General features: G+C 52.6%; 1 protein-coding gene across 7 annotated transcripts in view; it reads right to left on the reverse strand.

Annotated features, from left to right (window-relative positions):
* Positions 1-27,187, reverse strand: part of ZNF185 (zinc finger protein 185 (LIM domain)) — a 76,090-nt gene that overhangs the window by 27,171 nt on the left and 21,732 nt on the right. For 2 of the 7 annotated variants that reach the window (XM_011961109.1, XM_011961108.1), the window contains 13 exons: positions 26,760-26,798; positions 26,567-26,644; positions 25,789-25,878; positions 24,871-24,960; positions 23,547-23,630; positions 23,209-23,247; positions 21,753-21,836; positions 21,199-21,288; positions 15,456-15,542; positions 12,161-12,265; positions 10,976-11,074; positions 7,730-7,825; positions 6,094-6,183 (listed from right to left, as the gene is read on the reverse strand). In XM_011961109.1, coding sequence (XP_011816499.1) covers positions 6,094-6,183; positions 7,730-7,825; positions 10,976-11,074; positions 12,161-12,265; positions 15,456-15,542; positions 21,199-21,288; positions 21,753-21,836; positions 23,209-23,247; positions 23,547-23,630; positions 24,871-24,960; positions 25,789-25,878; positions 26,567-26,644; positions 26,760-26,798 — 1,071 coding nt within the window. Of the gene's footprint in view, positions 1-6,093; positions 6,184-7,729; positions 7,826-10,975; positions 11,075-12,160; positions 12,266-15,455; positions 15,543-21,198; positions 21,289-21,752; positions 21,837-23,208; positions 23,251-23,546; positions 23,631-24,870; positions 24,961-25,788; positions 25,879-26,566; positions 26,645-26,759; positions 26,799-27,187 lie in introns of all 7 variants that reach the window. The other 5 variants (XM_011961111.1, XM_011961113.1, XM_011961112.1 and 2 more) reach the window with 5 other exon arrangements.

The following is a 27,187-nucleotide window of genomic DNA, read 5'->3' on the forward strand; positions in this document are numbered from 1 at the left end:
AGGCAGAACTGCAGGCAAGTGAGTATGACGCTACACAGTAACTGTGGGAAACCATCCCACTGGGCCTGTGCTTCTCTGTCCTGCTTCCACCCTTAGGGCCCGCTATGCAGATCCAAAAGTGGTCTGCACAGGTAACACTAGTCCCAGCCAGGGTTGCCAGCAGGGTGCCCTGACGCACCCACTCAATCTGTCAGTGACATGCTTGCTTGAGTCAAAGACAAACATACAAGGCCTGAAGAGCTTGTATCCCTACTGTGGTAGCCCTGACTTAGCTTTACTATGGATTCAATCAGAGTCCCATCCTGTCCCATGTCCTCTGCAGAAATACACTAGTAGAGGTTGCCCTCACCAAGTTTGTGGATAGAGCCAGAATTCTCCACAAAGAGAAACTTGGGCTCTACTGTGACACAGCGACAAATGGATGAACAAGGCTTCTTTGTTCCTAGGCCTGTGGCAGGGCCACTATGATTTTAGTAGGTATGACCTATGTGGGTCATAAAAAGGAAATCTTAGGCAAACACTCACAGGAAGCTCTGCTGGACAATGTAGCATCCAGGGGAATTACTTCCCAGCTATCCTGTCTGAGTCCCTCATGAACTGCCTGGAAGTCAAGTGGTTAGAGATAGGCAAGGTAACACAGGGGATGGTGACCAATGGGACTTTGGATTTGGGATTGGTTTCTCTGAAGCCTTTCCTTCTGAATGTAATTGGACCAAAGATCCAGTAGCCTAGTACAGCCATTGTCAATTCCTGACACAACCATACTCTACACACTTCCATTCTTTAAAAAAACAAAAAAAAATTGTAGTCCTGGCGTAGTGGTTCACGCCTGTAATCTCAGTACTTTGGGAGGCAGAAGTGGGTGGATCAGTTGAGGTTAGGAGTTTGAGACCAGCCTAGGCAACATGGCAAAAACCCATCTCTACAAAAAAATACAAAAATAAGCCAGGTGCAGTGGTATGTGCCTGTAGTACCAGCTACTTGGGAGGTTAAGGCAGGAGAATCACTTGAGCACAGGAGGCAGAGGTTGCAGTAAGCCGAGATCACCCCATTGCACTCCAGTCTGGGGTGACAGAAGAGAAACACTGTTTCAAAAACATATGTATATGATATACATATATAAGATATCTATCATATATATGATATACATATATAGATATCATATATGATATACATATATAGATAGATATCATATATACACACACACACACACACATATAAAAAAATATTTGTAGCGATGAGATCTCACTACGTTGCCCACGCTGGTCTCAATTCCCGGAACTCAAGTGGTCTTCCCGCCTCGGCCTCTCAAAGTATAGGATTACAGGTTGGCGTGAGGCACTGCACCCAGCTGACACTTCTACTCTTGTACTACCTCCACTAGACTCCTCCACTGGCCGACAACGGTTGCCAGTGGTGAGGAAATGTGGGGCCTAAACTTCACCTGATCCTCATGAAGAAAAAATATAAACTTGAGAAGCCCATGCTTGCAACATAATGAAGGAAACAGCATGTTCTAGATGTAAAATTTGATGACAAAAGTTTAGTAGGAAGGAGATGAGATATCGTGTCATGTCAAATGAAATCAAGCCAATAAAGCTGGTAAAGTCAGCCTTCCGAGTGTCCCTGAACACCTCTAAGAGCAGGAGATATTCCTCTGGTGCTGCTTCACTTAGCTTGCAGGTTTAAATGTCCTACACGCTTTGCATATACAAACCGATTTGGCCGTTTCAACAACCCTATATGGTAGGAGGTAAGATTACCACTATTCTACACCTGAAGAACCTGAGGCACAGAGGAGATGAGTAACATGCCCAAGGTCACGGAGCTTGTAAGTGACACAGCTTGGATTGGAACCCAAAGCACCAGAGTTCAGACTCTCAACCACTATACTATACCGCCTCTCCCTGTAGTGTGATGGAACGGCCCAAGGTGGAATAGGGCAGAGTCCCCACAGTTTGGGACAGTTAAAATTGTGTTGTAACCTAGGGAAAGTAAGGCTTCACTGCCCTGCAGGATGTCAGGACGACGCCACCCCCAAGGCGCTCCCTCATCAAACTCCTAGGAACAAAGTCCCTCCTCACTGAGCCCCACAGACCAGCCCCGGTCAGCCCAAGGGCCCAGCGTGGTTGGAGGGTCCACATCCCCTCGCCCTGGGCAGCCCTGACGACCCATGTCCGGTGTACCGGAGGCCATGGCCACCAGGGCTCCCGCGGAACAAGCTCAAGTCGCAGGGGCCCCGTTCGGTCCCTCGCGGGACCGCGCTTCCTCCCGCCGGGGACGGTCCACGCGCGGTCACCCCCAGGCCACTCTGGCCGCGGCTTCAGACCTTATGCGGGGGAAGGGGCAGCCAGCGCCTCGGGCCCATTCGCGATCCTCAGGCGACCTCTGGCGGCCGGCGCGGGCATGGCCTCAGGAGAATCCCCGCCGAGGCCGAGCTCGCCCCGGGCGGCCATTTCACTTTGCGGACAGACGCATTTTCCCGACGGGCACTGCGACCGAGTTCGGGGCTTCAAGAAATGGCGGCGTGCGCAGGCGTACTCACTACGGGCGGGTGCTCGCCGAGGTGCACAGGCGCGCACTCGTCGCGTACGCTGGTGGCTAGTGCGCATTCGCACAGGCGCAGTCCTGCGCCTGCTACCCAGACTCCCGGTTAGGTGAGGGCTGCTGTTCTCTTCCGTCCCTTTTTCTTTTCCGCCCCTTCTATCTTCCCAAATAGCTCGTCAAAGCTCTAGAGCAGGATTTGTCAACCTTAGCACTATTGCCATTTTGAACCCCATAATTATATGGTGTGTGTTGGGGGATGTGGGGTGGGTGCTATCCTGTTCACTGTAGGGTATTTAGTAGCATCCCAGATCTCTGCATTTAAGAAGCCAGTAGTATCTCCCACTCCCAGTTTTTACAACCAAAAATGGCTCCAGACATTGTATCGTAGCAGACCGGAAGGTTTGGGAGATGCCCCTGGTTGAGAACCACTACCTGAGAACAATGGTTCTCAACCTAGCCTGGAAAGAGAATAAACTGGGGAGCTTTGAAAAAGACACAGATGATGGAGACCCGCCCCAGAAAAATAAAATCCAAATCTCTACCTGGGACTTCGGAAAGTTTTTGTTGTGTTGTAAACCAAAAATAAAATTCCAAGCTCCCCAGCTGAATGAATGGACACTTCTCTCAGCCAAGGGGACACAACGTGAAAAACTAGTTCAAGTCATGATGAGAAAGGGGAAGGTCGGACATGCCTCAATATATTCTCCATTTGGAATTCACACCCAACTGACCAGTATTAACATTGAGAGAGATATTCAGACTGACAAAACAGACTCTTTGAAGCAATAATATGCCAAATTCCAACCTGACTCTAGTATAGCATCACATGACAAAGAGCAGGTAATGAAAGAAATTGAAGTATTTTACACCAAAATATATTTTTTGACATATTTTGAAATAACCCTGCAAAGCTGTCTCTCCTGGGGGAAATTTACATTCTGTAGAGAATCTCCTTCCCTTTCCAGGGCTTTTTCTGATCTGAAGAGTTTAACTGAGAGTCTAGCACCTTTTAAAGGTCTGAATAAGAAACATTGGTCATCTATTGCTTCTAAGGGCGGCCACTTACGAGACTTCATCTATATAAGAACCTTGGTCTCCACAACCCCTTATCTTAACCCAGGCACTCCTTTCTATTGATTGCAGGTCTTTAGAGAAGAACAACTCTTTCAACCAATTGCCAATCAGAAAATCTCTGAATCCACCTATGACCTGGAACCCCACCCTCACCCCCACCCCCACCACACCCCCAGCTTTGAGGTGTCTGGCCTTTCTGGACCTAACTAATGTATACCTCACATATATTGATTGATGTCTTATGTCTCCCTAGAACATATAAAACCAAGCTGTAACTGAACCATCCTGGGCACATGCTCTCAGGATCTCCTGAGGCTGTGTCACGGGTCATAGTCCTAACATTTGGCTCAGAATTTCTTCAAATATGTTACAGAGTATGGCCTTTTTCATCAACAGTGTGTTTCAGTACTTCCTAGGTGATTCTCAAGTACAGCCAGAGTTGTGAAACACTGTAATCAAGAAAGTCTGTACTGGCCAGGCACAGTGGCTCATGCCCGTAATCCCAGCAATTTGGGAGGCCAAGATGGGTAGATCGCTTGATGTCAGGAGTTTGAGACCAGCCTGGCCAACATGGTGAAACTCCATCCCTAGTAAAAATATAAAAATTAGCTGGGCGTGGTGGCATGAGCCTGTAATCCCAGCTACTCAGGAGGCTAAGGCAGGAGAATCGTTTGAACCCGGGAGGCAGAGGTTGCAGTGAGCTGAGATCACGCCACTGCACCCCAGCTGGGGCGACAGAGTGAAACTCCGTCTCAAAAAAAAAAAAAACCTCTGATTTTGCAACCATTTAAACATCAGAGGAAAGTAGTGTGAGCCTGGCTCTAGAGTTAGCTGGATCTGGGCTCTGTTCCTAGGTGTGTTCATCACAGGAGCAAGTCCCTCAATTTTCTCCTCTGTCAGGTTGCATAAGAAGAAGCCTTATCCTTTTCCACGTTTGGGGAGAACTAAGGTGAGATCACACAGCATGTTAACCATGTTAACCAGCTGTAAGTTACTGATTCTGGGTCTTGAAACTAGGCTCCAAAGACAAGATTTCATAAACTAATTTTTCGTAGTTTCTCCTGAGGATTTTCTTAGAGCCTCTTCCCTTGCAACTCAGCTCTGCCACTTGTAAGGCCTTGGCTAAAGCACGTAATCTTTCTGTGCTTCAGTTTCCCACCTTACCCATCTCACAGGGTTGCTGGCAAGGCTGTAAGGCACCTGGCACAGCACAGTATTGGTGTCAGCTATTGTTTTCACTCTGATTGTTAATTGTCAGTGCAATTTGAATGAGAAAAGAAATATATTAAGGCCTCATACCTTAGATATCCATTGCCCACCCCAGCCCCCAGCATCTTGGTTTAAGTAAAAAAGCAACAGCAATGTGGTGTGAAAATGCAAACATGCATTCACCTTTTAAACACCTAAATCACATCAGACTCCCCTTTGGCTTAAAACTTGAAATAAGATCCAATCTCTTAATCATGGCTTACCAAGGCCCTGCTCCATCTATGGCCCTCCTCACTGGCCAAGCTCCAGCCACTCTGTCCTTTGGAACATGTTAAGCATATTCCCATCTCAGGGTTATTTGGTTTGTGGTTCCTTATCTACGGCTCTCTCCACCGTATTCTTTCTAGAGTTGGCTCCTTCTCATCTTTAGAGGAGCTCGCCTGAGTTGCCTTTTCCACCCACCTAAGTCGTACCCTCCTCACCGTCATCACTCTATCTCAGCTGCGGCTGTTTTCGTTAGAGCACTATCCTTCCCAGGAGGCACAGAGACCTAGGCTCCAGGCTTTTGAATTTTGTTGTAATTAGGCATAAACCTTTGAGAGACTATGAGGAGAACCATATGAGACGCTGTGAGTAGAGGGCTGTGCACACAGTAGGCTCCAGTATCACAGTACAAGAGGCCAATCAAGCCCTACCTAGTTCACTGAGCCTCCTCTTCCAGCACTCCCTGACAGGGACACTCATCGCTGACCACACCCAGCGACATACAGTGCCCAGGAAACACCAGGTTTTCTTGGGCCCTTTACATATCCTGTTCCCTCTGCTTGAAAGACTCCTCCTCACCTGTCAACATTCCATTCAAAGGCCACCTTCCCATGAAGCCCCCTTCCCCTCCTCTAGCGCTGATGTATTGCTCTAATCTGAACCAGCCTTTGCCCACCCCCCACCTGGGAGCTCCTGGAAGGCAGCGGTGTTTCCGATTTGTCTGTGTGCTCCAGCCTCCAGCAAAAGGCAGGTGCTGTCAGAGTGGTTGCTGACTGAAAGACCCTTTCTGAGTATGGTGTACTTCCTGGCCAAGGCAACAGAGTTTAGTAGAAAGCTCCCTGGCCCCAGAAGCCAGAGGGTTCCCATTGGGGCTTCTGCCCTTGCTATGTGCCTCAGGCCAGCTCACCAACCTTGCTGGCCTTACCTTCCCAGCCAAAGGCCAATGGACACACAGCCCAAGCTACGTCTCTCGTTCAGCACTGTCTCCTCATGCCTTACCTCTTTGGGTCTGCCTTTGCATCCTCCTGGGCTGCTGTGCTGTCGCTCTTCCTATCAGCAGGGACATCAGAGACTGAAGTGGCACTGGAGCTGAGGAAGGAAACACAGGCCTACTGAGATCTCAGGCCAAAGAAGGCTGGGTCCCAGGTCTTCCCCCTCCAGGCTGCCTTCTCACCAGAAAGGGGGAAACTGTGTCTTCCAATAAAGGCTGGTGTCTCAGTCTTGGCATTAGTGTGGCACTGATGCCACTGTGTGTGACAACCTCATGTCAGCTTTGGACATGGCCTTAGCACCTGAGTTGAAGAGCAAGCACTGCCCCTGACCAATTTGGGTTCCCTGGGGAAGTCGCCTTCTGGTTTTGGGTTCTAGTATCCTGTAAGGTACATGGATGTGCTTTGGTCAAGGAATAGGCAGAGGGGGATATCCAGGCCTGCATGACTCAAGTGAGTCTGATGCACAAGTGCACACCTCCACTTCTTATATAACCTGTTTGTGTAAGTTCATACTTGGCTCTAAACCACTATTGTCTGTAAAAGGTATAACTGCCCTGTTGACGCTGTGTACAGGGAACATGTCTCTTGGGGCTTGGCTCAGCTCATCATGGCTCGACATGGCGGGTGCGTGGGAACCCAGAGAAAGAGACAGCGCAAGAGCTGTCTGTCTTTGTAGATGGACAGAGGGGAACCAGGACACAGCTTGGTTTGCCCATGCCTAGGGAGAGAAAGAATTAAGCGGCTGGCCCTGAAGGCAAGGGAGAGCTGGCTGCGCAGCTGTGCGTGCGGGCCATCGGACTAAGCAGCCAAGACAGGGCAGACAGTGTGAGAGTAAGCTGCTAATGATTTGAAAGCTAGTTTGAGAAAGCTATGTAAGAGAGCTGCTGCTGAGTAAAGCCATGTCTCATTTACCTGCTATCTCTCGAGTGTTCTTCCAGCTCCCTGCCCCATGTCCAACCATTCCCCTCAGCCCTGAGCTGCGGCTGGAACCTGACCCTGAGCATGATGTATCCTTACCTGACCTACACCTCCTTAGGGTTTGTGGGAGTCAAGAAAGATTGTTCCTTACTAGCACTTGCCAGATGCTCCTCACACCCACAGCAAAGTGACCATGCCCACTGGTGGACTGGTGGGTGAATCCAGGCAGACGTCTACAGCATGGGAATGCACAGCTTCTTCTCATTGTACCTTTGTGCCCCAGGAGCCATTTGCCCATCCCAGCCACTGGTCATGTGCTCCTGGGAACTGAGCCCTCTAATGCTGGCTGCCCCTGGGAATCTCCCTGACTCCTGCTTGCTAAATTTGGCTGTAGTCCCTACAGCAGAGGTTCTCTGAGACCTCCTAGCAGGATCTCTTCCCAGGCTCTGCCTTCCGATGCCCTCCTCTCTGCCACCTCAGCTTGGGTCCATGTAGGTTGGTGCTGGGCTCTCTGGGTGAGCAAACATGTCACCCATCCCTCTTCTTCCACTGCCCCTGGTCAGGGCTCCCCCTGGAGTTCCCTGTCTTGCTGTGATCACCTGATGTGAAAGTGGCATGGAGCTGAGAAGTTCGAGGGGAATCCTGGGGCGCTGTAGCTGAGGTTGAGCCCCGAAGGCTGTGTCTGGCAATGGGATAGGGCACTAGGGCAGTGACCCTAACCTTACCTGATGGCTGCTGGTCCAGGCTTGCAGGACTGAGAGTTGGCACTGTGCCCATCCTGGTCTTCCAGGAAAGAGGCAAAGCTAGCAGCTGCACACAGCCTGTGAAAGGAGGCCAAACCTGGTCCAGGTTCAGGACTTTGTGTCTGTATGTCTACCCTTTCCCGAGAGAGTGGCTCCTACCCCTGACAGATGATGAGGACCAAGAAGCTGCTCAAATGGATGTTTGGGGAACAATGTTTATATCTCAAGGCAGCCTGACACCTGGGGCTCTGTGGCATAGTGGTTGCCCCCTGGCATTGCAAATCGTGGCTTTGCTGTCACCCAGCTGTGTGACATTGGGCATGTTACCTGACCTTTCTTTCTGGGCCTCAATTTTACCATCAATGAAATAGGGATGCTAATCATGTCTGTCTCATAAGTATTCTGAGAAAAGTAAATGAGTTCACAGATGCCAAGTACTTTGAATAATGCCTGGGCCATAACATGTGCTAATGTGTTCCTGTTACTACTGGGCCCTGTGGCTGTTTGTAGAAGCAATGCTCCTTCCCAGTCCACCTGTATTCACCCACTCAATATGGATTTTGTGGCGAATGTCTTACCCAACCTTCACAGGGTTGAGTCACATTCTCTGTGTCTCTGTAAGCCAGGCAGACTGATGCTCACGGCATGCTGAACAATCACTGCCTATACAAGTCTGTGCCCTCCACTAAGCAGCACACTCACTAACAGGCGCTCTTGTTTGGTCCCAAACTTCTTTATGCCAGTTGTATTTGCACAAGAAGGGGACAGCAGGTCCTGGCCTCTGAAACCAGTGTCTCTGAGCAGGTCCAAGGAAAGGCCCCTGGGGCAGTAACTTAGTTATTTGAGCTGCCTCTAATGGGGAAGAATCACTAAGTTCAATGATTAAGTAAATCCATGAAAATGAATGGAAAAGGAGAGTGGTTGTTTCCATGAGAAACAACCTTTCCTTTGGAAAAACAATAAAGGAGTTTGTTGAAAATCATGTTCAAACTAAGTGTGTGGTCAGCCCTCTATGTTGTGGGTTCCACATCTGTGGATTCAACCAAGTTCAGATTGAAAATATTTGGGACCAGGTACAGTGTCTCATGCCTGTAATCCCAGCACTTTGTGGGGCTGAGGTGGGTGGACTGCTTGAGCCCAGGAGTTCCAGGCCAGCCTGGGCAACATGGTAAAACCTTATATCTACCAAAAATATAAAAATTAGCCAGGTGCAGTGGTACATGCCTGTAGTCCCAGCTACCCGGAAGGCTGATGTGAGAGGATCCCTTGAGCCCCAGAGGTTGAGGCTGCTGTGAGCTGTGATCACACCACTGCACTCCAGCCTGGGTGACAGAGCAAGGCCCTGTCTAAAAAAGGAAGACAGGAGAGGAGGGGACGGAGGGAGGAAGGGAGGGAGGGGAAGGGAGGGACTTGGAAAAAATAATTAAAATAGGATGGTTGCATCCATACTGACCATGTGCAGGCTTTTTTCTGTCATCATTCCCTAAACAATATAGTATAACAACTATTTATATACCACTTACATTGTATGAGGTATTATAATAATCTAGAGATGCTTTAAAGGGTACAGGAGGATGTGCATAGGTTACATGCAAATGCTACACCATTTTATATCAGTGACTTGAACATGCATAGATTTTGGTATATGAGCAAGGTTCTGGAACCAATCCCCCACAGATACCTAGGGACGACTATATAGGTAAGACAACTGTAAAAGACTGGGTTAAAATTTGTGAAAATCTAGAAGATTCTTCAGATGACTTTACAAGTAACTTTGAGGCCTGGTTTCACTTTAAGGAAACAGAGGACAGCACAGCCTTCGTGTTATGAGGGTGTATAAGCAGGCGGGGCGACAGGGAGGAGACAAGAGCCACCCAATCACAGTAGACCAGAAGTCTCTTCTGCGACAGCCGTCAGCAGAGCCGGTCAAGCTGCACCACCATGGGGGAGCCCCGACTGGATAAAAGGCCAAAGGTTCTGCCATGCAGGACCCAGTGGGTCATGGGAAAGGGTTGGGACTTCATTCTAAGGAAAATGGAGAGCCACTAGAAGGTTTTAGCAGGGGAGAAATGTGATCTAGCTTATTTTTTAAAAGATCCCTCCAACACCTCTGCAGATGGCAAAAAGATGCAGGCTGCGTGGACAGGGCTCTAGCGGAGTCCTCCCCATTAGTGGCAGCTCAAAGAACAGAGTCTCTGGTGGCTTCTCCTTGGACCTGCTCAGAGACAGTGGTTTCAGAGGCCAGGACCTGCTGTCCCCTTCCTGTGTTGACTTGTGGGCCTGGATTTAGAAGCCAGGCTCTGGTTCCAGGCATGAATTGCAAACTATTGAAGTTAGTGAGGGAAAGGGGTCCTGGGTGTGCTGAGGGAAGTAGGAAAGCATCAGCAGGGCCTTCCCTACAGGATTCCCTCCTTGGCCAGACTGCAGTAGGATGCAGGAGGCAGATGATATCTTGCGGTTGTAGCTCTTTGCAGACACTGGCTTTGCCACTCTTCCCTAGCTATCTGCTCTGAAGAAGGGCTCTGGCATAATTTGGAGCTAAAGTATTTATGCCATCATCTGCATACCTAGCCTTTGCCCCAAGGATGATTCAGGCTTGGTTTGGAACCACTTAGGGACAAGTGGGACCTTGCCACTCCCCAAATCACCTGAGAAAGTGGCCCCTGACTTGATCCAGGTCCAAGAAGCCAGAGCCCAGCTGGACACACTGGTCTCTCCAGGGCTACTGCTTTTCCTCTCCCTGAACCTCAGAGCAGAGCTGGCCGGGGTAGGGGTGGGGCAGGAAAAGGAGAGAAGGGAGAAAGCAGGAGCAAAGGGCCTCCTAGCTGGTCCTCAGAGCTTAACCGAGAAGTAAGAAGGTGCCGACTCTCCCATCATTCAGTCATTCACTCATTAGTTTGTCCCTCTATGTATTCCTCACACGTTCATTTGACCAGCCCAGGACCAGCACAACGTGGGGGCTGGGCCTCCAGCTGTGAGTGGGCCTAGTGCCTACTCTGGAGGAGCCTGAGGGCCAGTGGCAGGGGTCAGAAAAAATGAACAAGATTCCAAGAAGTGGAAAGCCCAAGGACACAGGATGTGGTGGAAGGTGGGCGTGTGGGAGAAGCAATAGACAGGAGTCATAGGAAGTGACCAGTGCCCCACCCCCAGCAGTCCAAGCAGCCTGGCAGCTTGACCCTGGTCTGTCACCAGGGGCATGAGAGAACCTGCCTCCCCCGGGCAGCTTACCTTCCTCTCTCAGAGCCGATGTCTACTGCAGCCAGGCCTTCAGGCCAGGAGCCTGTGGCTCCGGATCCCACGTTGCCATCACTCAACTGTTCACTTGACCTGTTATGAGAAGTGAGTATTTGCTGACTCTGGTTGCGTTTTGAGCTCATCTAACCCAGATGCTATGAGAGTGGGCCTCAAGTCCAGAAGCACAGGCCTTTAGCTGCTACTCTGTGCTGCTCTGACCAGAGCTGAGCCAAGCCCAAGTTAACTCTAACAGGAAGCATTTCTGTATTTTTTCCAAACCTGATGAGTTGGTTGGGAGCAAGGTGGAAAGTCAGGAGGAGGTCAGTTCGTTGTGGGGGGTGATTGCCAACAGAGCAAGGGGCAAGACGTGGGGCTGGTAATAAGCTCTAGAGGGATTCCTTTCCTCATTCCCAGGGCTCAGGGTCCCAGCTAGAGGCTCCAGGGATCCACACTGAGAAGACGGGTGAGTGGGTTCTTAGCTGTAACTGGCTACCAGGTTTCCACTGAGGAAATGCCCAGCCTGCAGCCACTGCTCACCAGACACATTTGGCACTGGTCTGGCTTGGAAGACAGGTCAGTGGGCTGGCTGTAGAGCGACTGGGGACAGTCATCCCATCTGGACTCATCATCCACTGCTATGGCTCCAACTTCCCATCCTGGACCCCTGACCCCTTGCCATAGTGTCTCCCTTAGTCCACAGGTCATCCTGAAAGTCTCAGCTACATGCTGTATGGGGGCCCACATACTTTGGTCACTGACTCTCCCAGACTGCCAGCTTGGAGGCCTTGCTTTGCCCTGGCCATTGGCAGGGCTACTTTGTCCTGCAGTAAAAGCATAGTGAGTGTGGAATCTTCAGGGGAATGGAAGGAACCCAGCACAGGCCAGGAGCTGGGGATAGTCTGCCCTGGAGTTTGGTCCTGCTCTCCAACTGGCTCTCTGAGAAATCATGGCAGGGGCCTACCCCACTCCAGGCCTCATTCATTTGTTCATTCTTTCTTTCAACAGATATTCATTAAAGACCTGCACTACCCCAGGCACCGGGGGAACAGCGGGAACAGGACCATCCTGGCCCCAGCTGCATCCATTGACATTGCACCAGAGGCCATGGAAGTCCTTCAGCTGGGTGTATGTGGGCTCCATGTTCTGGGAATGAAGTGTCTGCTTCCTGCACTGAGTTACCTTGCAGCGTCTGTGTTGGGGCCCCTGAAAGCCTCCTCGCCAGCCAAGTCCCTCTGGAGCTCTCTGGAGCAGGGGGCCTCCTTGTCTTTGTGGCCTGAGGAAGACCTATGGAGGAAATAAATGGAAGTTAACTATGCAGCAGCCATTCACACTCAGGTGTGGGCTGTTACCTCATCCTCAAATGCCAGCTGTCTCCACGGAGCTTAAAACCTGCTACTGGGCTGGGTGCAATGGCTCACACCTATAACCCAGCATTTTCAGAGGCCGAGGCAAGAAGATCACTTGAGCCAAGGAGTTCAAGACCAGCCTGAGAAACATAGCTAGATTCCATCTCCACAAAAATATTTTTGAAAGTTAATCAGGAGTGGTGGTGTGTGCCTGTGGCCCCAGCTACTTGGGAGGTTGAACCTGAAACGTTTGTTAAAAAACAAAACCACAAACAAACCAACCCTGCTGATTGACAGATTGGCCAATTCTCAAAACTTCATTAGTAATAGCTACTGTTTTTTGGTTTTGTTTTTGTTGTTGTTGTTGTCATTGTTATTGTGGTTTTATAGCTACTGTGCTGGGATTACAGGCGTGAGCCACTGCGCCTGGCAATAGCTACTGTTGATTGAGCATTTGAGCCTGTTCTCATGACTTTATATGCATTAACTCTGCAAATCAACCCCAGGATATGGGCACTGTTATCACCCATCACCCATACCCATCTTTCAGATGAGCAAACAGAGGCACACAAAGCCCATGTGATTTGCCCCAAATTTCACAGGTAATAAGAGGAGTAGCTGAGATTCGAATCCAGGCAGTCTGACTTCAGAGTTCTGGACTGTATCCCTTTATGGTGTAAGACTGATCCTAATCTCCTAATTTAAGCCCCCTTCTGTTCTCCTTCAGGTCATCAGGGAGCCCCATGTTGTCAACTCCAGGAGAGACAGTCCCATCATTATTTCAAACCACCATTCAGCACTGCTGACCCAGTGGGCCACTCCAGCCTTCTCGCCACCCCTCCTCCCTCGACCCTGTCAACACGACCTGCCTACCTCCCTGGCCACACACCTGGTCTCTGCCTTTTTCTCCTCCCCTTCACGTGCTCCACCACCTGCTGGGCTGTCTCCTCCCCTCCCAAGGCGTCAACTGCCACTCTTGAGGTAGTGATCTCCACTTGGTCCCGCCTCTCCTCTGTACTGGCCTGCACACCCACTACCTCCCAACTGGCCCTCAGGAGGCTCACTCTCAATATGGTGAGAAGTGACTGCCCTCACCCAGCTGTCCCCAGGAGGGCTGGCCAGGTGGCTGCCACTTGCATACTGAGGTCAGTGCCCAGCTTCCACTGGCTCGCCATGAGCCCCATGTGAAGCTAGTTTACGCTCACGATTTCAGCTCTATTCTGTCTGCATATAACGTGGAAAGCTCTTGAGCCCTGATCACTCTCTCAAACGTCAATCACAAACCTTCAAATACCTCCCTCCTGGAAATTTTGACTTCAATGCCTACGAGTATACTCATCAAATGAGTTCACTCAGCAAATGCCAACTCTTTCAATCACCCCTCTCCGTCCCCCTGCTCCCTGCCCCGACTAGTACAATGAGCTATGGTGCAGAAGGTGGAAGGTGGGAGTAGGGCAGGCTGGGCGGATCTGCGTGCTCTGGACCATGTGACCTTGAGCAAGTTACTTAACCATTCAGGGTCTCAGTTTCTTAATCTGTAAAATGAGCATAATGATTGTATCTACATCCATGCAGAATGGATGCTGCCATGCAGAATCAACAAGCCCCTCAGATGCTGCCTGGAAAAGAAACTCAGGAGAAGGAGGTGACCCAGAAGAGAGGACATTTCAGGTGGAACAGAAAAATGAAGAGGGGAAAGGGCATCTCAGGCACAGCCTCCAGCCTGCACAGAGAAAGGCCCAGGGAGGGAGGAGCCTGCAGGTGGGGCCAGGTACTGAGTTCAGGCTGCAGAGCATAGTGGGAGGGGCTTTGCAGGGCTTTGTGCAGAGAGCTGGCATAACTACTTCTGCCCTTTGAAAACATCACCCAGGGATGGGATAGTAGGAAACGGCTGCAGACAACTGGGTGAGTGGCAGTGGAGGCCTGAGCCAGGGGCAGAGCAATAGGCATGGAAACATCTCTAAAATAAAATGGACAGGACTTGGTGCCTTGGGGACAGAATTAAAAGTGGGAGGAGCCAAGGAGGAGAGTAAAGGGACTTAGAGATCGCTCAGGACTCATCTTGGATGTCACTTCCTCCAGGAAGCTCTCCTCAAGCACTCCCACCCACCACACTGTTGAGAGGCCTCTGCTCAAAGTTCCTGCCACCCCAGGGATGAAGGGATGACCTTCAGTGTACACTCCCGCTTCTCTCCCCAGTCTCTGGCCTTCACAAGGTAAGGGGCCCAGTCTTCCTGCTTGGATCTCTCCTAGCCTCCACCCCAGCCCCTGAATCCTGCCTGCATGTCACCTGGCTGTCTGTCCTCCTTCGTGCTCCCTGCTGGTTGTGGCCTCCTTGACCCACCCCTCCCCAGCACAGAGCCTAGTGGCGTGGAGAGCTGTGGACTCTGACCACAGCAAGGGCCCTTCTGGGTAGAAATGAAACCTCCCAACCTGTGTTTCTACCAACCATTTGCAGGGGCAACCCCAGCCTGTAGCCCCACCAGGGCATCCAAAGTGGCCATTTGTGAGGCCAGGAGTAATTCTGCATTCATGAGCTGGTGGGGACTGAGGGGTATGAGAGACTGAGAAAACCTGCAGACCAAATTTGGAATGAAAACCAGTGGAAGGGGACAGAATGACCCCACTCTATTCCCAGTGGCCCTCTCACACAGGCAGGGCAGTGTCCTCAGTGGCCTTTATGAGCTCCTGAGACCCAATCCTCCTCCCACCCCCACCAACATCCCCAGCACGGCTGATTGGTCCCATCTTCAGGGATTGGCAGGGTTGAGCTGTCACTTCCCAGGGGCTCCTGGCACACAGCATCTCTGGCCGACCTCGTTCATGCTTATGTCGGCATCTGCCTCCCCCACCAGGCAGATGACAATTCCAGCCAGGGTGTCCTGTTCATTACTGTGTCCCAGGGTCGGGCCTGTGTCCTTACACAGACCAAGTGCTTGCTCCATAATGGTTTTCTGAGTGAAAGAATGAGATGGGGCAGAGAACCCAGGTCGACCATGCCTCCCATCAACCTGTTGGCCCTACAGTGGCAGAGCCAACCCTGCGCCTCATCATTTGCATCCTGAGGCGGCTGCCTCCATCTCTAGAATGATGTGCAGGGAGCCAGGACAGCAGCAGGACCCCCATACCTCATGCCTTCCAAGTCTGGGGCCACCAGGCGGAGTCCTGCCCTGGGTGTCAGGATCTGCAGGCGGACCATTTCCTCACCTCTTGAGCTGCGGGCCAAAGGAGAGACCCAGTGGGTTGCAGGTGAGAAAAGTCTCCCCCTTCTCGGGCTGGTGAGTGCAGTGAGCTGCCCAGACCCACTGCCCCCTTTTGTTTTGCTCTCATCTCCTCCTTGGCCTTGAGCCTTGTTGGTGCTGCAGCTGAGCTCGGGCCCCTGACCTGTAGGCCACTTCCCCAGTCTCCCACCCCTGACCTGAGCCCAACCCTCCCTCAGGCACAGCAAGGGCCCTTCTGGGTAGAAATGAAACCTCCCAACCTGTGTTTCTATCAACCATTTGCAGGGGCAACCCCAGCCTGTGGCCCCACCGGGGCATCCAAAGTGGCCGTTTGTGAGGCCAGGGGTAATTCTGCATTCATGGGCTGGGAGGGACTGAGGGGTATGAGAGACTGAGAAAACCCACAGACCAAATTTGGAATGAAAACCAGTGGGAGGGGATGTCACAGACTCAGGGGTGAGGACAAAGGGCCCCTTTGAGCTTTCCTCTTGCCAGCCATGCTCAGAGCCACCCCAGACACACATCCCTCCAAATCTGATGCATTCTCTGGCTGTACTGCAAGGCATGACGCCCAGCAGGTTTGGCCATGGTGTGGCCACGGCCAGAGAGAATATAGAGCTCCCAGGCTTTGTGGGGGTGGACCCTTCACCCCAAACTAGACCTCCTCAGGTCCATGGAGCAAAGCCTAATTCCAAGCCACATTGCAGTCACTCCTGCCTTTGACTGTCCCTGGGCACTGGAAGTGCAGACAAGCTTGAGTCCCAGGCCTGCCCTGGTGAAGCTCTGGGCCCAGCAAAGTCAGACGGGGGCAGAGAGGCATGGAAACTGACCTTGCTGTGCTGCAGGGCCCAGAACAGGTTTAGCCATGGGAGCAGTGGACAAGCTTTATGGAGGCATAGCCTGACCCAGGCCCGCTGAAGGGAGATCGGGGAGGAAGAGGAGGTAGAGGCTGGCAGGGGTCCTGAATGTACAGACTAGATCTGGTATGGCAAAGGGAAGATGCAGGATGGGCTTGAAGTGGAGTGGGGGGTTTATAGGATCAGACTGGAACTTTAAAGAAGCCACTCAGGGGTCCCAGGAGGGGTAGGGTTTGCAGTGGCCAAGGTGAAAGTGAGGAATGAGCCATGGAGGGCTGGGTCAGCGGGCTGCTCATCTCTGTCCCTCCACTTCCACCCTGGTCAGGGCCTGGAGCGCTCAAAGTGACCAGAGGGAAATGGAAGGGCTACCAAGGACAAGGCCTCTCCCATCAGGAAAGCCAGGAGGGGCCCTACACACACAGACAGCTCGAGATGATGACGTTGTTGAGGATGATGTCATTTATGATGACAGCATAAAACCCCTGGCTGCCTCATTTAAAGCAGGTGGTGCCAGGGAACAGGGATGTCACAGGTAAGCACAACATATTTTCTCACTGGCGTTTCTGGCTCTGTCAGAGAGGAAATGGGAGCAAAGTGTCACCCCAGGCTGCTCCAGTGACTGGTGTCAGACTAGGGGAATTTGGACAGACACAGAGGGAAGATGGCTGTGCGAAGACAGAGGCCGAGATGGGAGTGAGGTGGGCGCAAGCCAGGAAACACCAAGGATCGCGGGCAACAAAAGGTAAGAGAGAGGCATGGAACAGATTTTCCCCCAGAGCCTTTGGAGGAAACATGGCCTTTCCAACACCTTGATCTGACTTCCAGCCTCCAGAATTGTGAGAGGATAAATGCCTGTGGTTTTAAGCCACTCGGTTTCTGGTACCTTGTTACAGCAGCTCCAGTAAACTAATACAGGGGTCTCTCCTCCCCTGCAACTCGCTACCCCCCCACCTCCCCAGACTCCCAACCACAGAGAGCTCTAGTCCAATCTGAAGTCCAGGACCACGCTGGAAGGCTGCACACCCTTGGAAGGCACTCAAGGAAGAGAGGCAGGCATCTGCTGAAGCCTGAGGCCCCAAACGGATCACAGCCACCTGTGGGAATGTGAGCAACTGTGGCCTGTGCCAAACAGTGTAACTCATCCTGCCAAAGAGTGAGGAGGTGGGGATGTGGGGCGGAGGGATACTACCTTTTCACCGCCTTTGGCCGCATTTCCCTCAAATGCCAGCAGGTGGAGATATTGATCTCTTCCTGTATTTGAATAAGGGTCCCGCAGCTCAGCACGCCTATGACTGGGAGCCCCAGAGGATACCAGCACCCAGGCACTGTGGTAAGTACTTCAGGTGCATTATCTCATTTAGTATTTGAGACAGCCTTGGGAAGTAGCTATTACTGCTCTCCCTATTTTGCCCACGGGAAAACTGACGCACGGAGAGATGACCTTGTTCAAGGTCATACAGTCAGTTCGACGCAAAGCCGGGTTTTGTCCCGTGCCAGAAGCTGTGCTCCTACTCCCTGCTCCCCAGACGCTCTGCCAGGCAGCATGCTGGGCAGAGCCTAGGACCAGGACCCAGGAGGCCCTGCCCTGGCCAGGTGAGGCAAGCTTGACCAGAGCTGCGGGTAAAGCAGCCAGGTCTGGGGGTGTCGAGAAGTGGTGCTCCAAGAGAGGGTCCCTAAACTGGGTGCAGGTTGCAAGGGGGACAAGAGTTATGAGGAGCTGACCTTTACACTGTAGTTAAGGGAGACAGGGCAGGGCAGGGGGTGGGCAGAGGATAGCCTCGCTGGGTCTGTGCCTGGGGACAAGGCTGTGACATTCTCCTCTTCCACTCTGCCACAAACCAGCCTTTTCTGAGATGCTGCAGGACCCTGAGTTTGGTTGAGTCATTGCTCCTCAAGGGCTGGGCTCCTCAGACACCAGGCAGATAGGAGCTGGGCCTGGGAGTACTGATGGTGGTTGCCTGGTCCAGTGCAGCACCTAATGGGGTAGGGTCAGAGAAGACGGCCCTCCAGGATCAGGATCAGCCAGCAGCTTTCCTGGAAGCTGCCTGGGTGAGCTCCAAATATTGAGAGACCAGAATTGGAGGAAAGAACTATCAGAAGCATCAAGCTGAGCCTCCTGTTGGGAGCTTGCCCCGGACCCTGAATCTCTAGCCTTTATTTGTTATGGCAGCCTGAGCAAACTTAAAAAGCCACCATATGATGGGTATTAAACATCCAAAGGAATTTTTTGGAATAAATGTCGAAGTGCCTCTTAAATCTATAATACAGCACAGTCTAATTCTCCTCCATTATCTCTCTTTTTTTCTTCTTGTTTTACAGACAGGGTCTTGATCTATCACCCAGGCTAGAATGTAAGGATGCAGTCACAGCTCATTGCAGCCTCAAACTCCTGGGCTCAGGCAGTCCTCCCACCTCAGCCTCCCAAGTAGCTGGGACTACAGGTGTACATCGATGCTCCCAACTAATTTGTAATTTTTTTTTTTTTTTTGGTAGAGATGGGGTCTTGCTAGGCTACCTAGGCTGGTCTCAAACTCCTGGCTTCAAGCCATCCTCCTGCCTTGGCCTCCCAAAGTGCTGGGATTACAGGCATGAGCCACCATGCCCAGCCTCCTATATTATCTTCTAACAGGCACCTGAGGCCGAGCGTGGTGGCTCATGCCTGTAATCCCAGCACTTTGGGAGGCCAAGGCAGGCAGATCACGAGGTCAGGAGTTTGAGACCAGCCTGGCCAATATGGTGAAACCCCATCTCTACTAAAAATGCAAAAATTGGCCAGGCATGGTGGCATACACCTGTAGTCCCAGCTACTCAGGAGGCTGAGGCAGAAGAATCGCTTGAACCCGGGAGGCGGAGGTTGCAGTGAGCAGAGATCACGCCACTGTGCTTGAGCCTGGGCGACAAAGCGAGACTCCATCTCAAAAACAAACAAAACGAACAAACAAAAAGGCACCTGAATCCATTTATTGCCTTTCTTTAACAGAGAAATAAGGAGAAAAGAGAACTGTATACTGTTATGGGCTGACTTGTGCCACCCAAAATTCCTATGTTGAGGTCTTAACCCCCAGGACCTCAGAATGTTACTGTATTTGGAGACGGGGCCTTTAAAGAAGTGGGTGGGCCCTAATCCAATTGGACCAATGTCCTTATAAGAAGTGATTAGAGTCTGGGCGCGGTGGCTCATGCCTGCAATCCCAGCACTTTGGGAGGCCAAGACAGGATCATTTGAGTCCTAGAGTTCCAGACCCTCTGGGCAACATGATGAAACCCTGTCTCTACAGAAAAAAAAAAAAAAAATCTAGCTGGGTATGGTGGCATGTGTCTATAGTCCCAGCTACTCAGGAGGCTAAGGCTGTAGGATCTCTTGAGCCTGGGAGGTCGAGGCTGCAGTGAGTGGTGACTGTGCCACTGCACTCCAGACTGGGCGACAGAGTGAGACTCTGTCTCAAAAAACGAGAAGTGATTAGGATGCAGGGACAGACAGACAGGGATGAGCACATAAGGACCCAGGGAGAAGATGGAGTCTACCAGTCAAGGAGAGAGACTCAAGAGGAACCAATCTTGCCATCACCTTGATCTCACACTTCTAGCCTCCAGAAGTGGGAGATGATAAATTTCTGTGGTTTAAGCCCCCCAGTGTGTAGTATAATACTTTGCTGTGGCAGCCTTTGCCCCCATATCCCTCAATTGCCAAGCTCCCTAGATCAGGGGTCCCCAACCCTGGCCTGAGGATCAGTACCAGTCCGTGGCCTGCTGGGAACCAGGCTGCACAGTAGGAGGTAAGCTAGCGATCATTACTGCCTTAGCTCCGCCTGCTGTCAGATCAGCAGATCCTCATAAGAGCACGAACCGTATTGTGAACTGCACATGTGAGAGATCTAGATTGTGCACTCCTTATGAGAATCCAATGCCTGATGATGATGAAGGTGGATTCTGAGGTGGAACAGTTTCATCCTGAAACCATCCCCTGCCCCGTCCCGTGGAAAAATTGTCTTTCACGAAACCAATCCCTGGTGCCAAAAAGACTGGGGACCTCTGCCCTAGATATTGCCTTGTAAAGAATTCTCAAATCTTCCTTTCCACATTTTCTAAGGTTCTTATGGACCAAAGTTCTTACGGGGAGAGTCAGACAACTGAGAAAATCAAGAAGAGGGAGAGAGTGAGAAGGAGGAGCACCCTGGCAGTCTGCTGCCTGGGGCCATGGAGGGACCTGGCCTCGTGCTCCTGGCTCCCTCTGTCAGTGTTTCTGTCTCCCTCGCAGCACGGAGGAAGTAACCCTGGGGACACTGGTCACCTGTCTATAAATGGCTGTGGAGCTCAAATTGGGGGATTGCTATGGTATTAGGAGAGCCTGAACAGCACTTGGGGGCCTGGGAAGTGACCTGTAGGGACAGGCCCTCTCCCGCTCTGGATGCAGGGGTCTTCCAAGGGTGCTACAGAGATGCAGCTCTTAGGAGACCTAGATTTGAGCAAAGGTCTCAATCCAGCAGGCACTTTAAACAGCAGCGACAACAGAGTGGTGGCTCTCCCTGCAGGACTGGTAGCACCATTCTGCACAAAGTACAGGAAGGTGTTAGTTGTCCACAGACAAGAGAGCACCATTATCTGCCCAGATTCTCAGGGATCAGAAATCAGGACAAATCACGGCCCTTCCTGGAGTGAGATCACCAGCACTCAGCCTGTCCTTGCCCCGTCGTCCCACTGCCACACCCTCTCCAGCTGGCAGAACCAGCCAGCCAGGCTGGCGGGAAGCCATCACACCCGCTCACAAGCCAGAGTCAGCTCTCGGCACCCACCTGAGCTCCTGGCTCCCACCGGGGCTAGGCATATTTGGCAGGCACCCTATCCAAATTGCCTGAGACGCTTTGGTCCTGCCTTCATCTGCACTGGCAAAGAAGGTGGCTGTGAGAGGCTCTGGAGATGTCAGAGCCTCCTCCCTGGGCATGCTGAACATGGCTAACTTACTGGAGTGCAAGGAGCAAGTCTTGACAATGGCAGGCTACTGCCATGGTGGCTGGCCCTCTCACACCCCAAGGATGGTACTTTTTCTTGGCGTGTTCAAGTTGCCACCAGCCTCAGTGGTGCAAGGGTTAAGGTGACACAGATACATACTCAACAGACCAGAGCCAGGTGCTCTCTCCCGGGAGGCTGGACTGTTTTGCTCCTTTCAGCCCTGGGACATCCAGCCAGATGGGCCCTTACTGATTTCTTTGTCCTATCTTGTCACTGGGCACATAGAGACACTGATCTCTAAGCCCAGCATGGAGGTGCCCTGACTGAGGTTCCTTAGTAACTGAGTGGCAGGTGTAGCAGCCACCAGCCCTAGGCAGAGATAAACGCAATGGATTACCTGTTTGGGCCAGGAGTGGATCTTGCCAGAGCAGGTGGGTCCTGGCTCTTCTCAGAAGGCCCGTCCTCTTCCACCACCTCCACCCTTTGAGCAAGAAGAGAAATGGTGCTTGTGGTCTTCTTGGCTGCCCTGGGGCTTGCAGACCTTGAAGGACATGCTTCCAGTGGTGTCTAACTGGCCCAACCCTTCAGGATCACGGCCAAGAGGTGGCCCAGGCTGGGGGTTCAGTGATTCCAGCTCAGGATAAGGACAGCATACTGGCTTGAATAGTGTCCCCCCAAAATTCATGTCCCCTGGAACCTGTGACTGTAACCTTATTTGGAAATAGGGTCTTTGCAGATGTAATCAGGTAAGATGAGGTCATACTTATAAGAAGAGGGAAATCTGGACACAGACACACAGGGAAGAGAAGGCCATGTGAAGACAGAGGCACAGACTGGAGTGATGCAGGTACAAGCCAAGGAACGCCAAGGATCACCAACCACCACCAGAAGCCAGGAGAGTGGCCTGGGATGGTTTCTCCCTCAGAGCCTCCAGAAGGAACCCACCCTGCTAACACCTTGATCTGGACTTCTGGTCTCCAGAACCGGGAGAGAAGCCTTTTCTGGTGTTTTAAGCCGCTCAGTTTGTGGTACTGTGTTACAGAAGCCACAGGAACCAAATGGAGCCAGGAAGCCCCCCCCCCCCCCCGCCGCCGCCATTCTCTGTCACTTCCTTTGTGCTGCCCCCATCCCTGCTCTCTATTCCTGCCAACCTTCCGGTCTTCCAACACAGTAAGCTAGTCCCACCCCGGGCCTGGGCACCATGGGGCCCTCTGCCTGGGGCAATTGGCATGCTGTCTTCTCTTGGGTTTTCAGTCCCCAGCTAGCCACCTCAGCATGGAGAGAGGCCTTCCCTGTCCACTCAACTGGAAGTCCCTCAAATTCAACTTTCTAGAATTTTCTTTCCTGCTTTCCCCCGAATATTTTCCTCCTCCAGAAGGTGCCCTGTCTCAACTAATGGTGACACCTCTCCCTCAGTCAGCTAGAGTGTCCTAACGTTCTGATCATTCCCTATTAAGCCCTGTTTACCCTTTAGGGCCCATCTCCAATGTCACATTCACCTCCCAGGGGAAGTTCTCCTGATGGCCCAGGTTTTGATCCTGCATGGCAGCAGAAGGCAAGGAAAGAGGCAAGCAACAGGGGCAGGGGAACACCTTGGAAATGCTCCATCTTGGGTCAGGGGCCCAGCCCCATTAGCCACTGGCAAATGGAAGAGCTTGACCACATATGCTACCACATATGCTACCACAGCCTCCGGACAGAAGCCCCCAGCCCCTCACAACTTCCCCTGCTCAGGGACAGTAGTCCCCCACATCCACATCCCCTCTCCACAGCTCCCACATTACACCCCAGCTGACGGAAGGCCTTCCTGTGGCCAGTAACAGGTTTCCAAGGTGTCCCTTAATGACACTTACCTCTTCGCAATAAACGGCGCCTGTGTCTCCTGGGTAGGACTGCTTGAAACGAAAGAGAAAGGCAAAGCTTTGGGCAGAGCCCGTGGGCAGGTGACATCAAGACTGCTCTACCCCAGAGGGTCCTGGGTCCTCTCCCATTCCCGGCACTTCACCTTCCCTGGTGGTAGCCGCCAGACCTCTCCATTTTCTAGAAAGTACATCTGAGAATCTGAGAAGGCTCAGCTAGGAAGGCCCTTGGGGGTGATCTCTCCACCCACCCTTTCATCAGCCAGAGAAGGCTGGAGCTCTGAGGAGAGGAGAGCTGTCCCAGAGCCTGGAGCCAGTTGGTGGCAACTCACCCAGTGCTCTTCTTGACTGCCGACAGGACGTAGGAGTGCTCCCGGGGAGCTGTTCGCCTCAGAACACTGCTTGCAGCCTCTGACCTGGGGTGACATGGGGTGGGGGAGCATCTGATGGGTGCCAAGCTGGACATGCTCTGCCAGCCTAGCCTGGGATGGACTCGGGATGACTCAGGGTATGGGAGAAACCAGATTTGCACCTACTCCAAGGACTATTCAAAGGAAATGTAGAAACTGAAGGAAGGGCAGCCCACGTTTATCAAGTGTGTGGCATATGCCCAGCTCTGCACCAGATGCCAATGTCCTCGCATTGCTTTATTGCTCTTCTCAATCCAGGAAAGTAGGTGCTAGTATCCTCTGCGATTTACAGATGAGGAAACTGAGTCCAAGAAGCTTTCATTATTCACCCAAGAGCACTCACCTAGCAGGTGGCAGAGCTGGCATTCAATGCTAGGCCACTCTTAGCTTCTGGCTCTTTTCCTTGCTCCACCCAGGCCTGGGGGCCCCTACCACTGTGAACTATCCCCTGAGGATAGCCAGTCTGCCAGGGCCTTTGGCAGTGGGGCTTTGCTGTGATTCCTGTGCCACAGATGGGTCAGCAGATATGGAACTGGTGGCCGGCTGAGCCCAGAGAGGAGAGGGCTTTATTTCCTCAGGGCCCAACTGCTGTACAGGCCCCAAGCCGAAGGTATACAAAAGGTGCTTAACAAACCCTGTCACAGTTCACCAGTACTGGGTGGTGTGTGGTCAGTCCCCATGGACAAAGGACTGAGGAAGGGCAATGGTGCATGGAACTTTGCTGGCCTGTGTGGATGAGGGCAACTTGGTGCAGAGACTGGGGTAGAATTTCAGCAGCATGGGGCACACTCCCACTGCTGCGCGTGCTTGGGGCTCCGTTTGGGGTCCAGGGGCATTCAGAACTGTGGAGTCAACCCCTGCCCCCAAGGCATGCAGATCATGCAGATAGAGGGTACTGTGCAGGTGGCTTCTCCCTGAATATTTTTGTCCAACTGTCTCAGGGCCCTTTCTGACAAACCGATTTAGAGCCCTGAAGAGCCTCCAAATATGGTTTTTCCCTGGATATACAGTACGTAGGTTCTACCCCACAGAAGGCTCTCAAGGGCCCCTCAGCTGGCCCAACACTGAGTGGGTGGTTCTGGCACTCAGAGAATGACCCCTATTCTCATGCTCCATGGGCTACCGCTGATGGCCTACGTGTTGTGCATTTTGTCACCCCAACCAGTTCAATTCATTCCAGCAGTCTTCGAAGACTCAGGCTCCTGCCCTGCCCCCCCAGGATGCCCAAAAGGCACCATTCCGTTACCTCCGCTTCTGTTCATCTGAGGAGAAAGGCACCTCCTCCTCCTCCTCGGTGTCCCCTGATGTAGAGCTGCGCCTGACATTGTAGGGTGCCCTAAGAGAGGGGAGAGGCGCTTTTCTGTCATAGGCTGCCACCCTCAGCAGCTTGGCTTCCTGGTTTTCAACAACAGTGACAAGGCAAGTCAGTATCTCTGCCTTAGGGCCTTAGTTCATGCCCCTTGTTCCTCCTTGAGAGCCAGCTCTCCCATCCCTCCCTGTTCAAGCCTCTCTCCTTCCCTAGAAAGGTTACCCAGCTGCTCCCCATCCCTGGATGATGGAGGCAAGGGACAAACAACAGAAAGATGTGGTCCCCTGGGAGCTAGAGGCACAATTCACACCTCTGTCCAGAGAACCCCCCTCCCTGAGCATACAGTGGGGGGTGGGGGGCTTTGAAAGGGACCCCAAGGGGAGCACGAAGGGGAACCCCAAAGGTTTCTATCCAAGAAGCAGCTCAGATTTAGGCACACGATGCTCAGACTGACAGCAGCACCCTGAGGATCCCCAGGCCCCCAGCCCAGCGCAGCCAGGCAGAGCACCTGAGGCTCGGCGGGGTGCAGGGCCAAGCCCAGGAAGCACAGCCAGCCAGCAGCAGCCTCACGACCCATGATCCTTTCCCCAGATCTGTGGGGCCCCTCCTACAAGCTTCCTGCAGTCCCTCCTCTGCCTCAGATTACACGTGCAATGTGCACGGCCATCCAGTTTTCTGGGGCTTGTTACCCTCTGGTGGCTCCAGGCCACAGCTGCAACTGGCAGGGAGTGTCAGGCAGGCGAGACTTCCCGGGCTGCGCTCGGAGGCAAGTAGCCAGCTGCCTTCAGCGGACCCAGAGTTTGGACTTGTTCCTTGGAGGAGGGAACCACGGTGAGCCTGGTGTTGCATACTCACAGCTTCTTGTAATCCTCAGTGGTCATCTTGTAGCCAGAGGAGGAGGGGCGGGGAGGACCAGTGTTAGCTGTTCTCACCAGACTGGCAGCACTAGAGAGGAGAATGTTCCATGTATCTACCTGCAGGCTCCGTCCTGCCTCCAGATTTGGCCATACAGCCCAGTGGACACGTGCTAGGTGGGCCAGGAACTGCCTGGGAGCCTTTCCTCTTTGCTTTTGGCCCTGACAGACACCCAGAACTGTGCTGCTCAGAACAGGGCAGCCCCTCCTGCACAGGCAAATCCCACCAAGCTTCAGGGAACAGCCCAGCAGGCTCTTGCCTGTGTCTTTGCTTCCTGTTTCCTGGTCCCCTTGGCCTTTCCAGTCTGATGGAGCCCCAGGCAATGTCTGATGCCAAGGTGCTTGAATTGCATGCAACTTCAGCCTTCTCAATGCCATCAGCAAGGCAAGTTAAGGGTGCCCACTGCCAGGCTAGGGAGACTCTACAGCCAGCCCCTCTCAAACTCCTGCACCTCTCTGTCCCAGTAGCCAGGACTGACCCCAGGACAAGGACACTGTCAGTGGCCCAGGACCTCCCAGAGACCCACACATCCACTTGGGACTGCCAGTCCCACCCCAACCCATCTCCTCTGGCCACCCCACCCTGCCCTACACAGGATGAGAGCTGGCACCTCCAAGGCCCCACACTCCTGACAGGCAGAGTGCTCTCTCTGCCACGAGCCCAGACCAGGCCCTCACACCTCCCCACTGGCCGACTGGCCAACACCCCATGGACACACCTTTTTGGAGTCCCGTTGGCTTTGGGGAACTGCTGCTGGGGCTGGGAAGAGCTGTCTATGGGCTTGGTGAACACTCCCCTAAAAGAGAGCCCAGGAGATGCTGGTGAGCTCCCTGGAGGGGCTGGAGGGGTAAGAAGTCAAGGGGTGGTACGAGTGGGCACAGGAAGGCCGGCAGAGTCCTGCGGTCACTTACCGGATGATGTAGCCAGTGGGAGCCCTTGTGCTCGGAGGCCTGCCAAAGGGAAGGAGGGGTGGAGTGAAGCAAGGTTTGCTGGAGGGCTCAGGTCATCCTACTTTATCCTGCCCTTAACTATAGCAAATAAGGTTGGCTGGCAAGTGCTCCAGGTGTCCCAGTACAGCAGAAACGAGGGGTGCCAGCCCCCTGTGCCCCCAGTCAGGTGTCTGCTTCGCTCTGCCTATTTCCCTCATGCTCCCCCAGGAAAAGTGCCCAAGGTGACTCCTCATGGCAGGTTGATGGCCTCTCCAAAGTCCAGCTTCTCCTTGGCCAGCCGGGCCCCAGTGCTGCGCCGAGGGAGCGCTCCTCTCAGCTAACAGCCATCCTCTGTGCTTGGGGCTGAACCAGTGCAGGCTGGAGGCTCCCCAGTCAGAGCCAGAGGCTTC

Source organism: Colobus angolensis, unplaced genomic scaffold (assembly GCF_000951035.1).
Source record: "Colobus angolensis palliatus isolate OR3802 unplaced genomic scaffold, Cang.pa_1.0 Scaffold536, whole genome shotgun sequence".
Classification (NCBI taxonomy): domain Eukaryota; kingdom Metazoa; phylum Chordata; class Mammalia; order Primates; family Cercopithecidae; genus Colobus; species Colobus angolensis.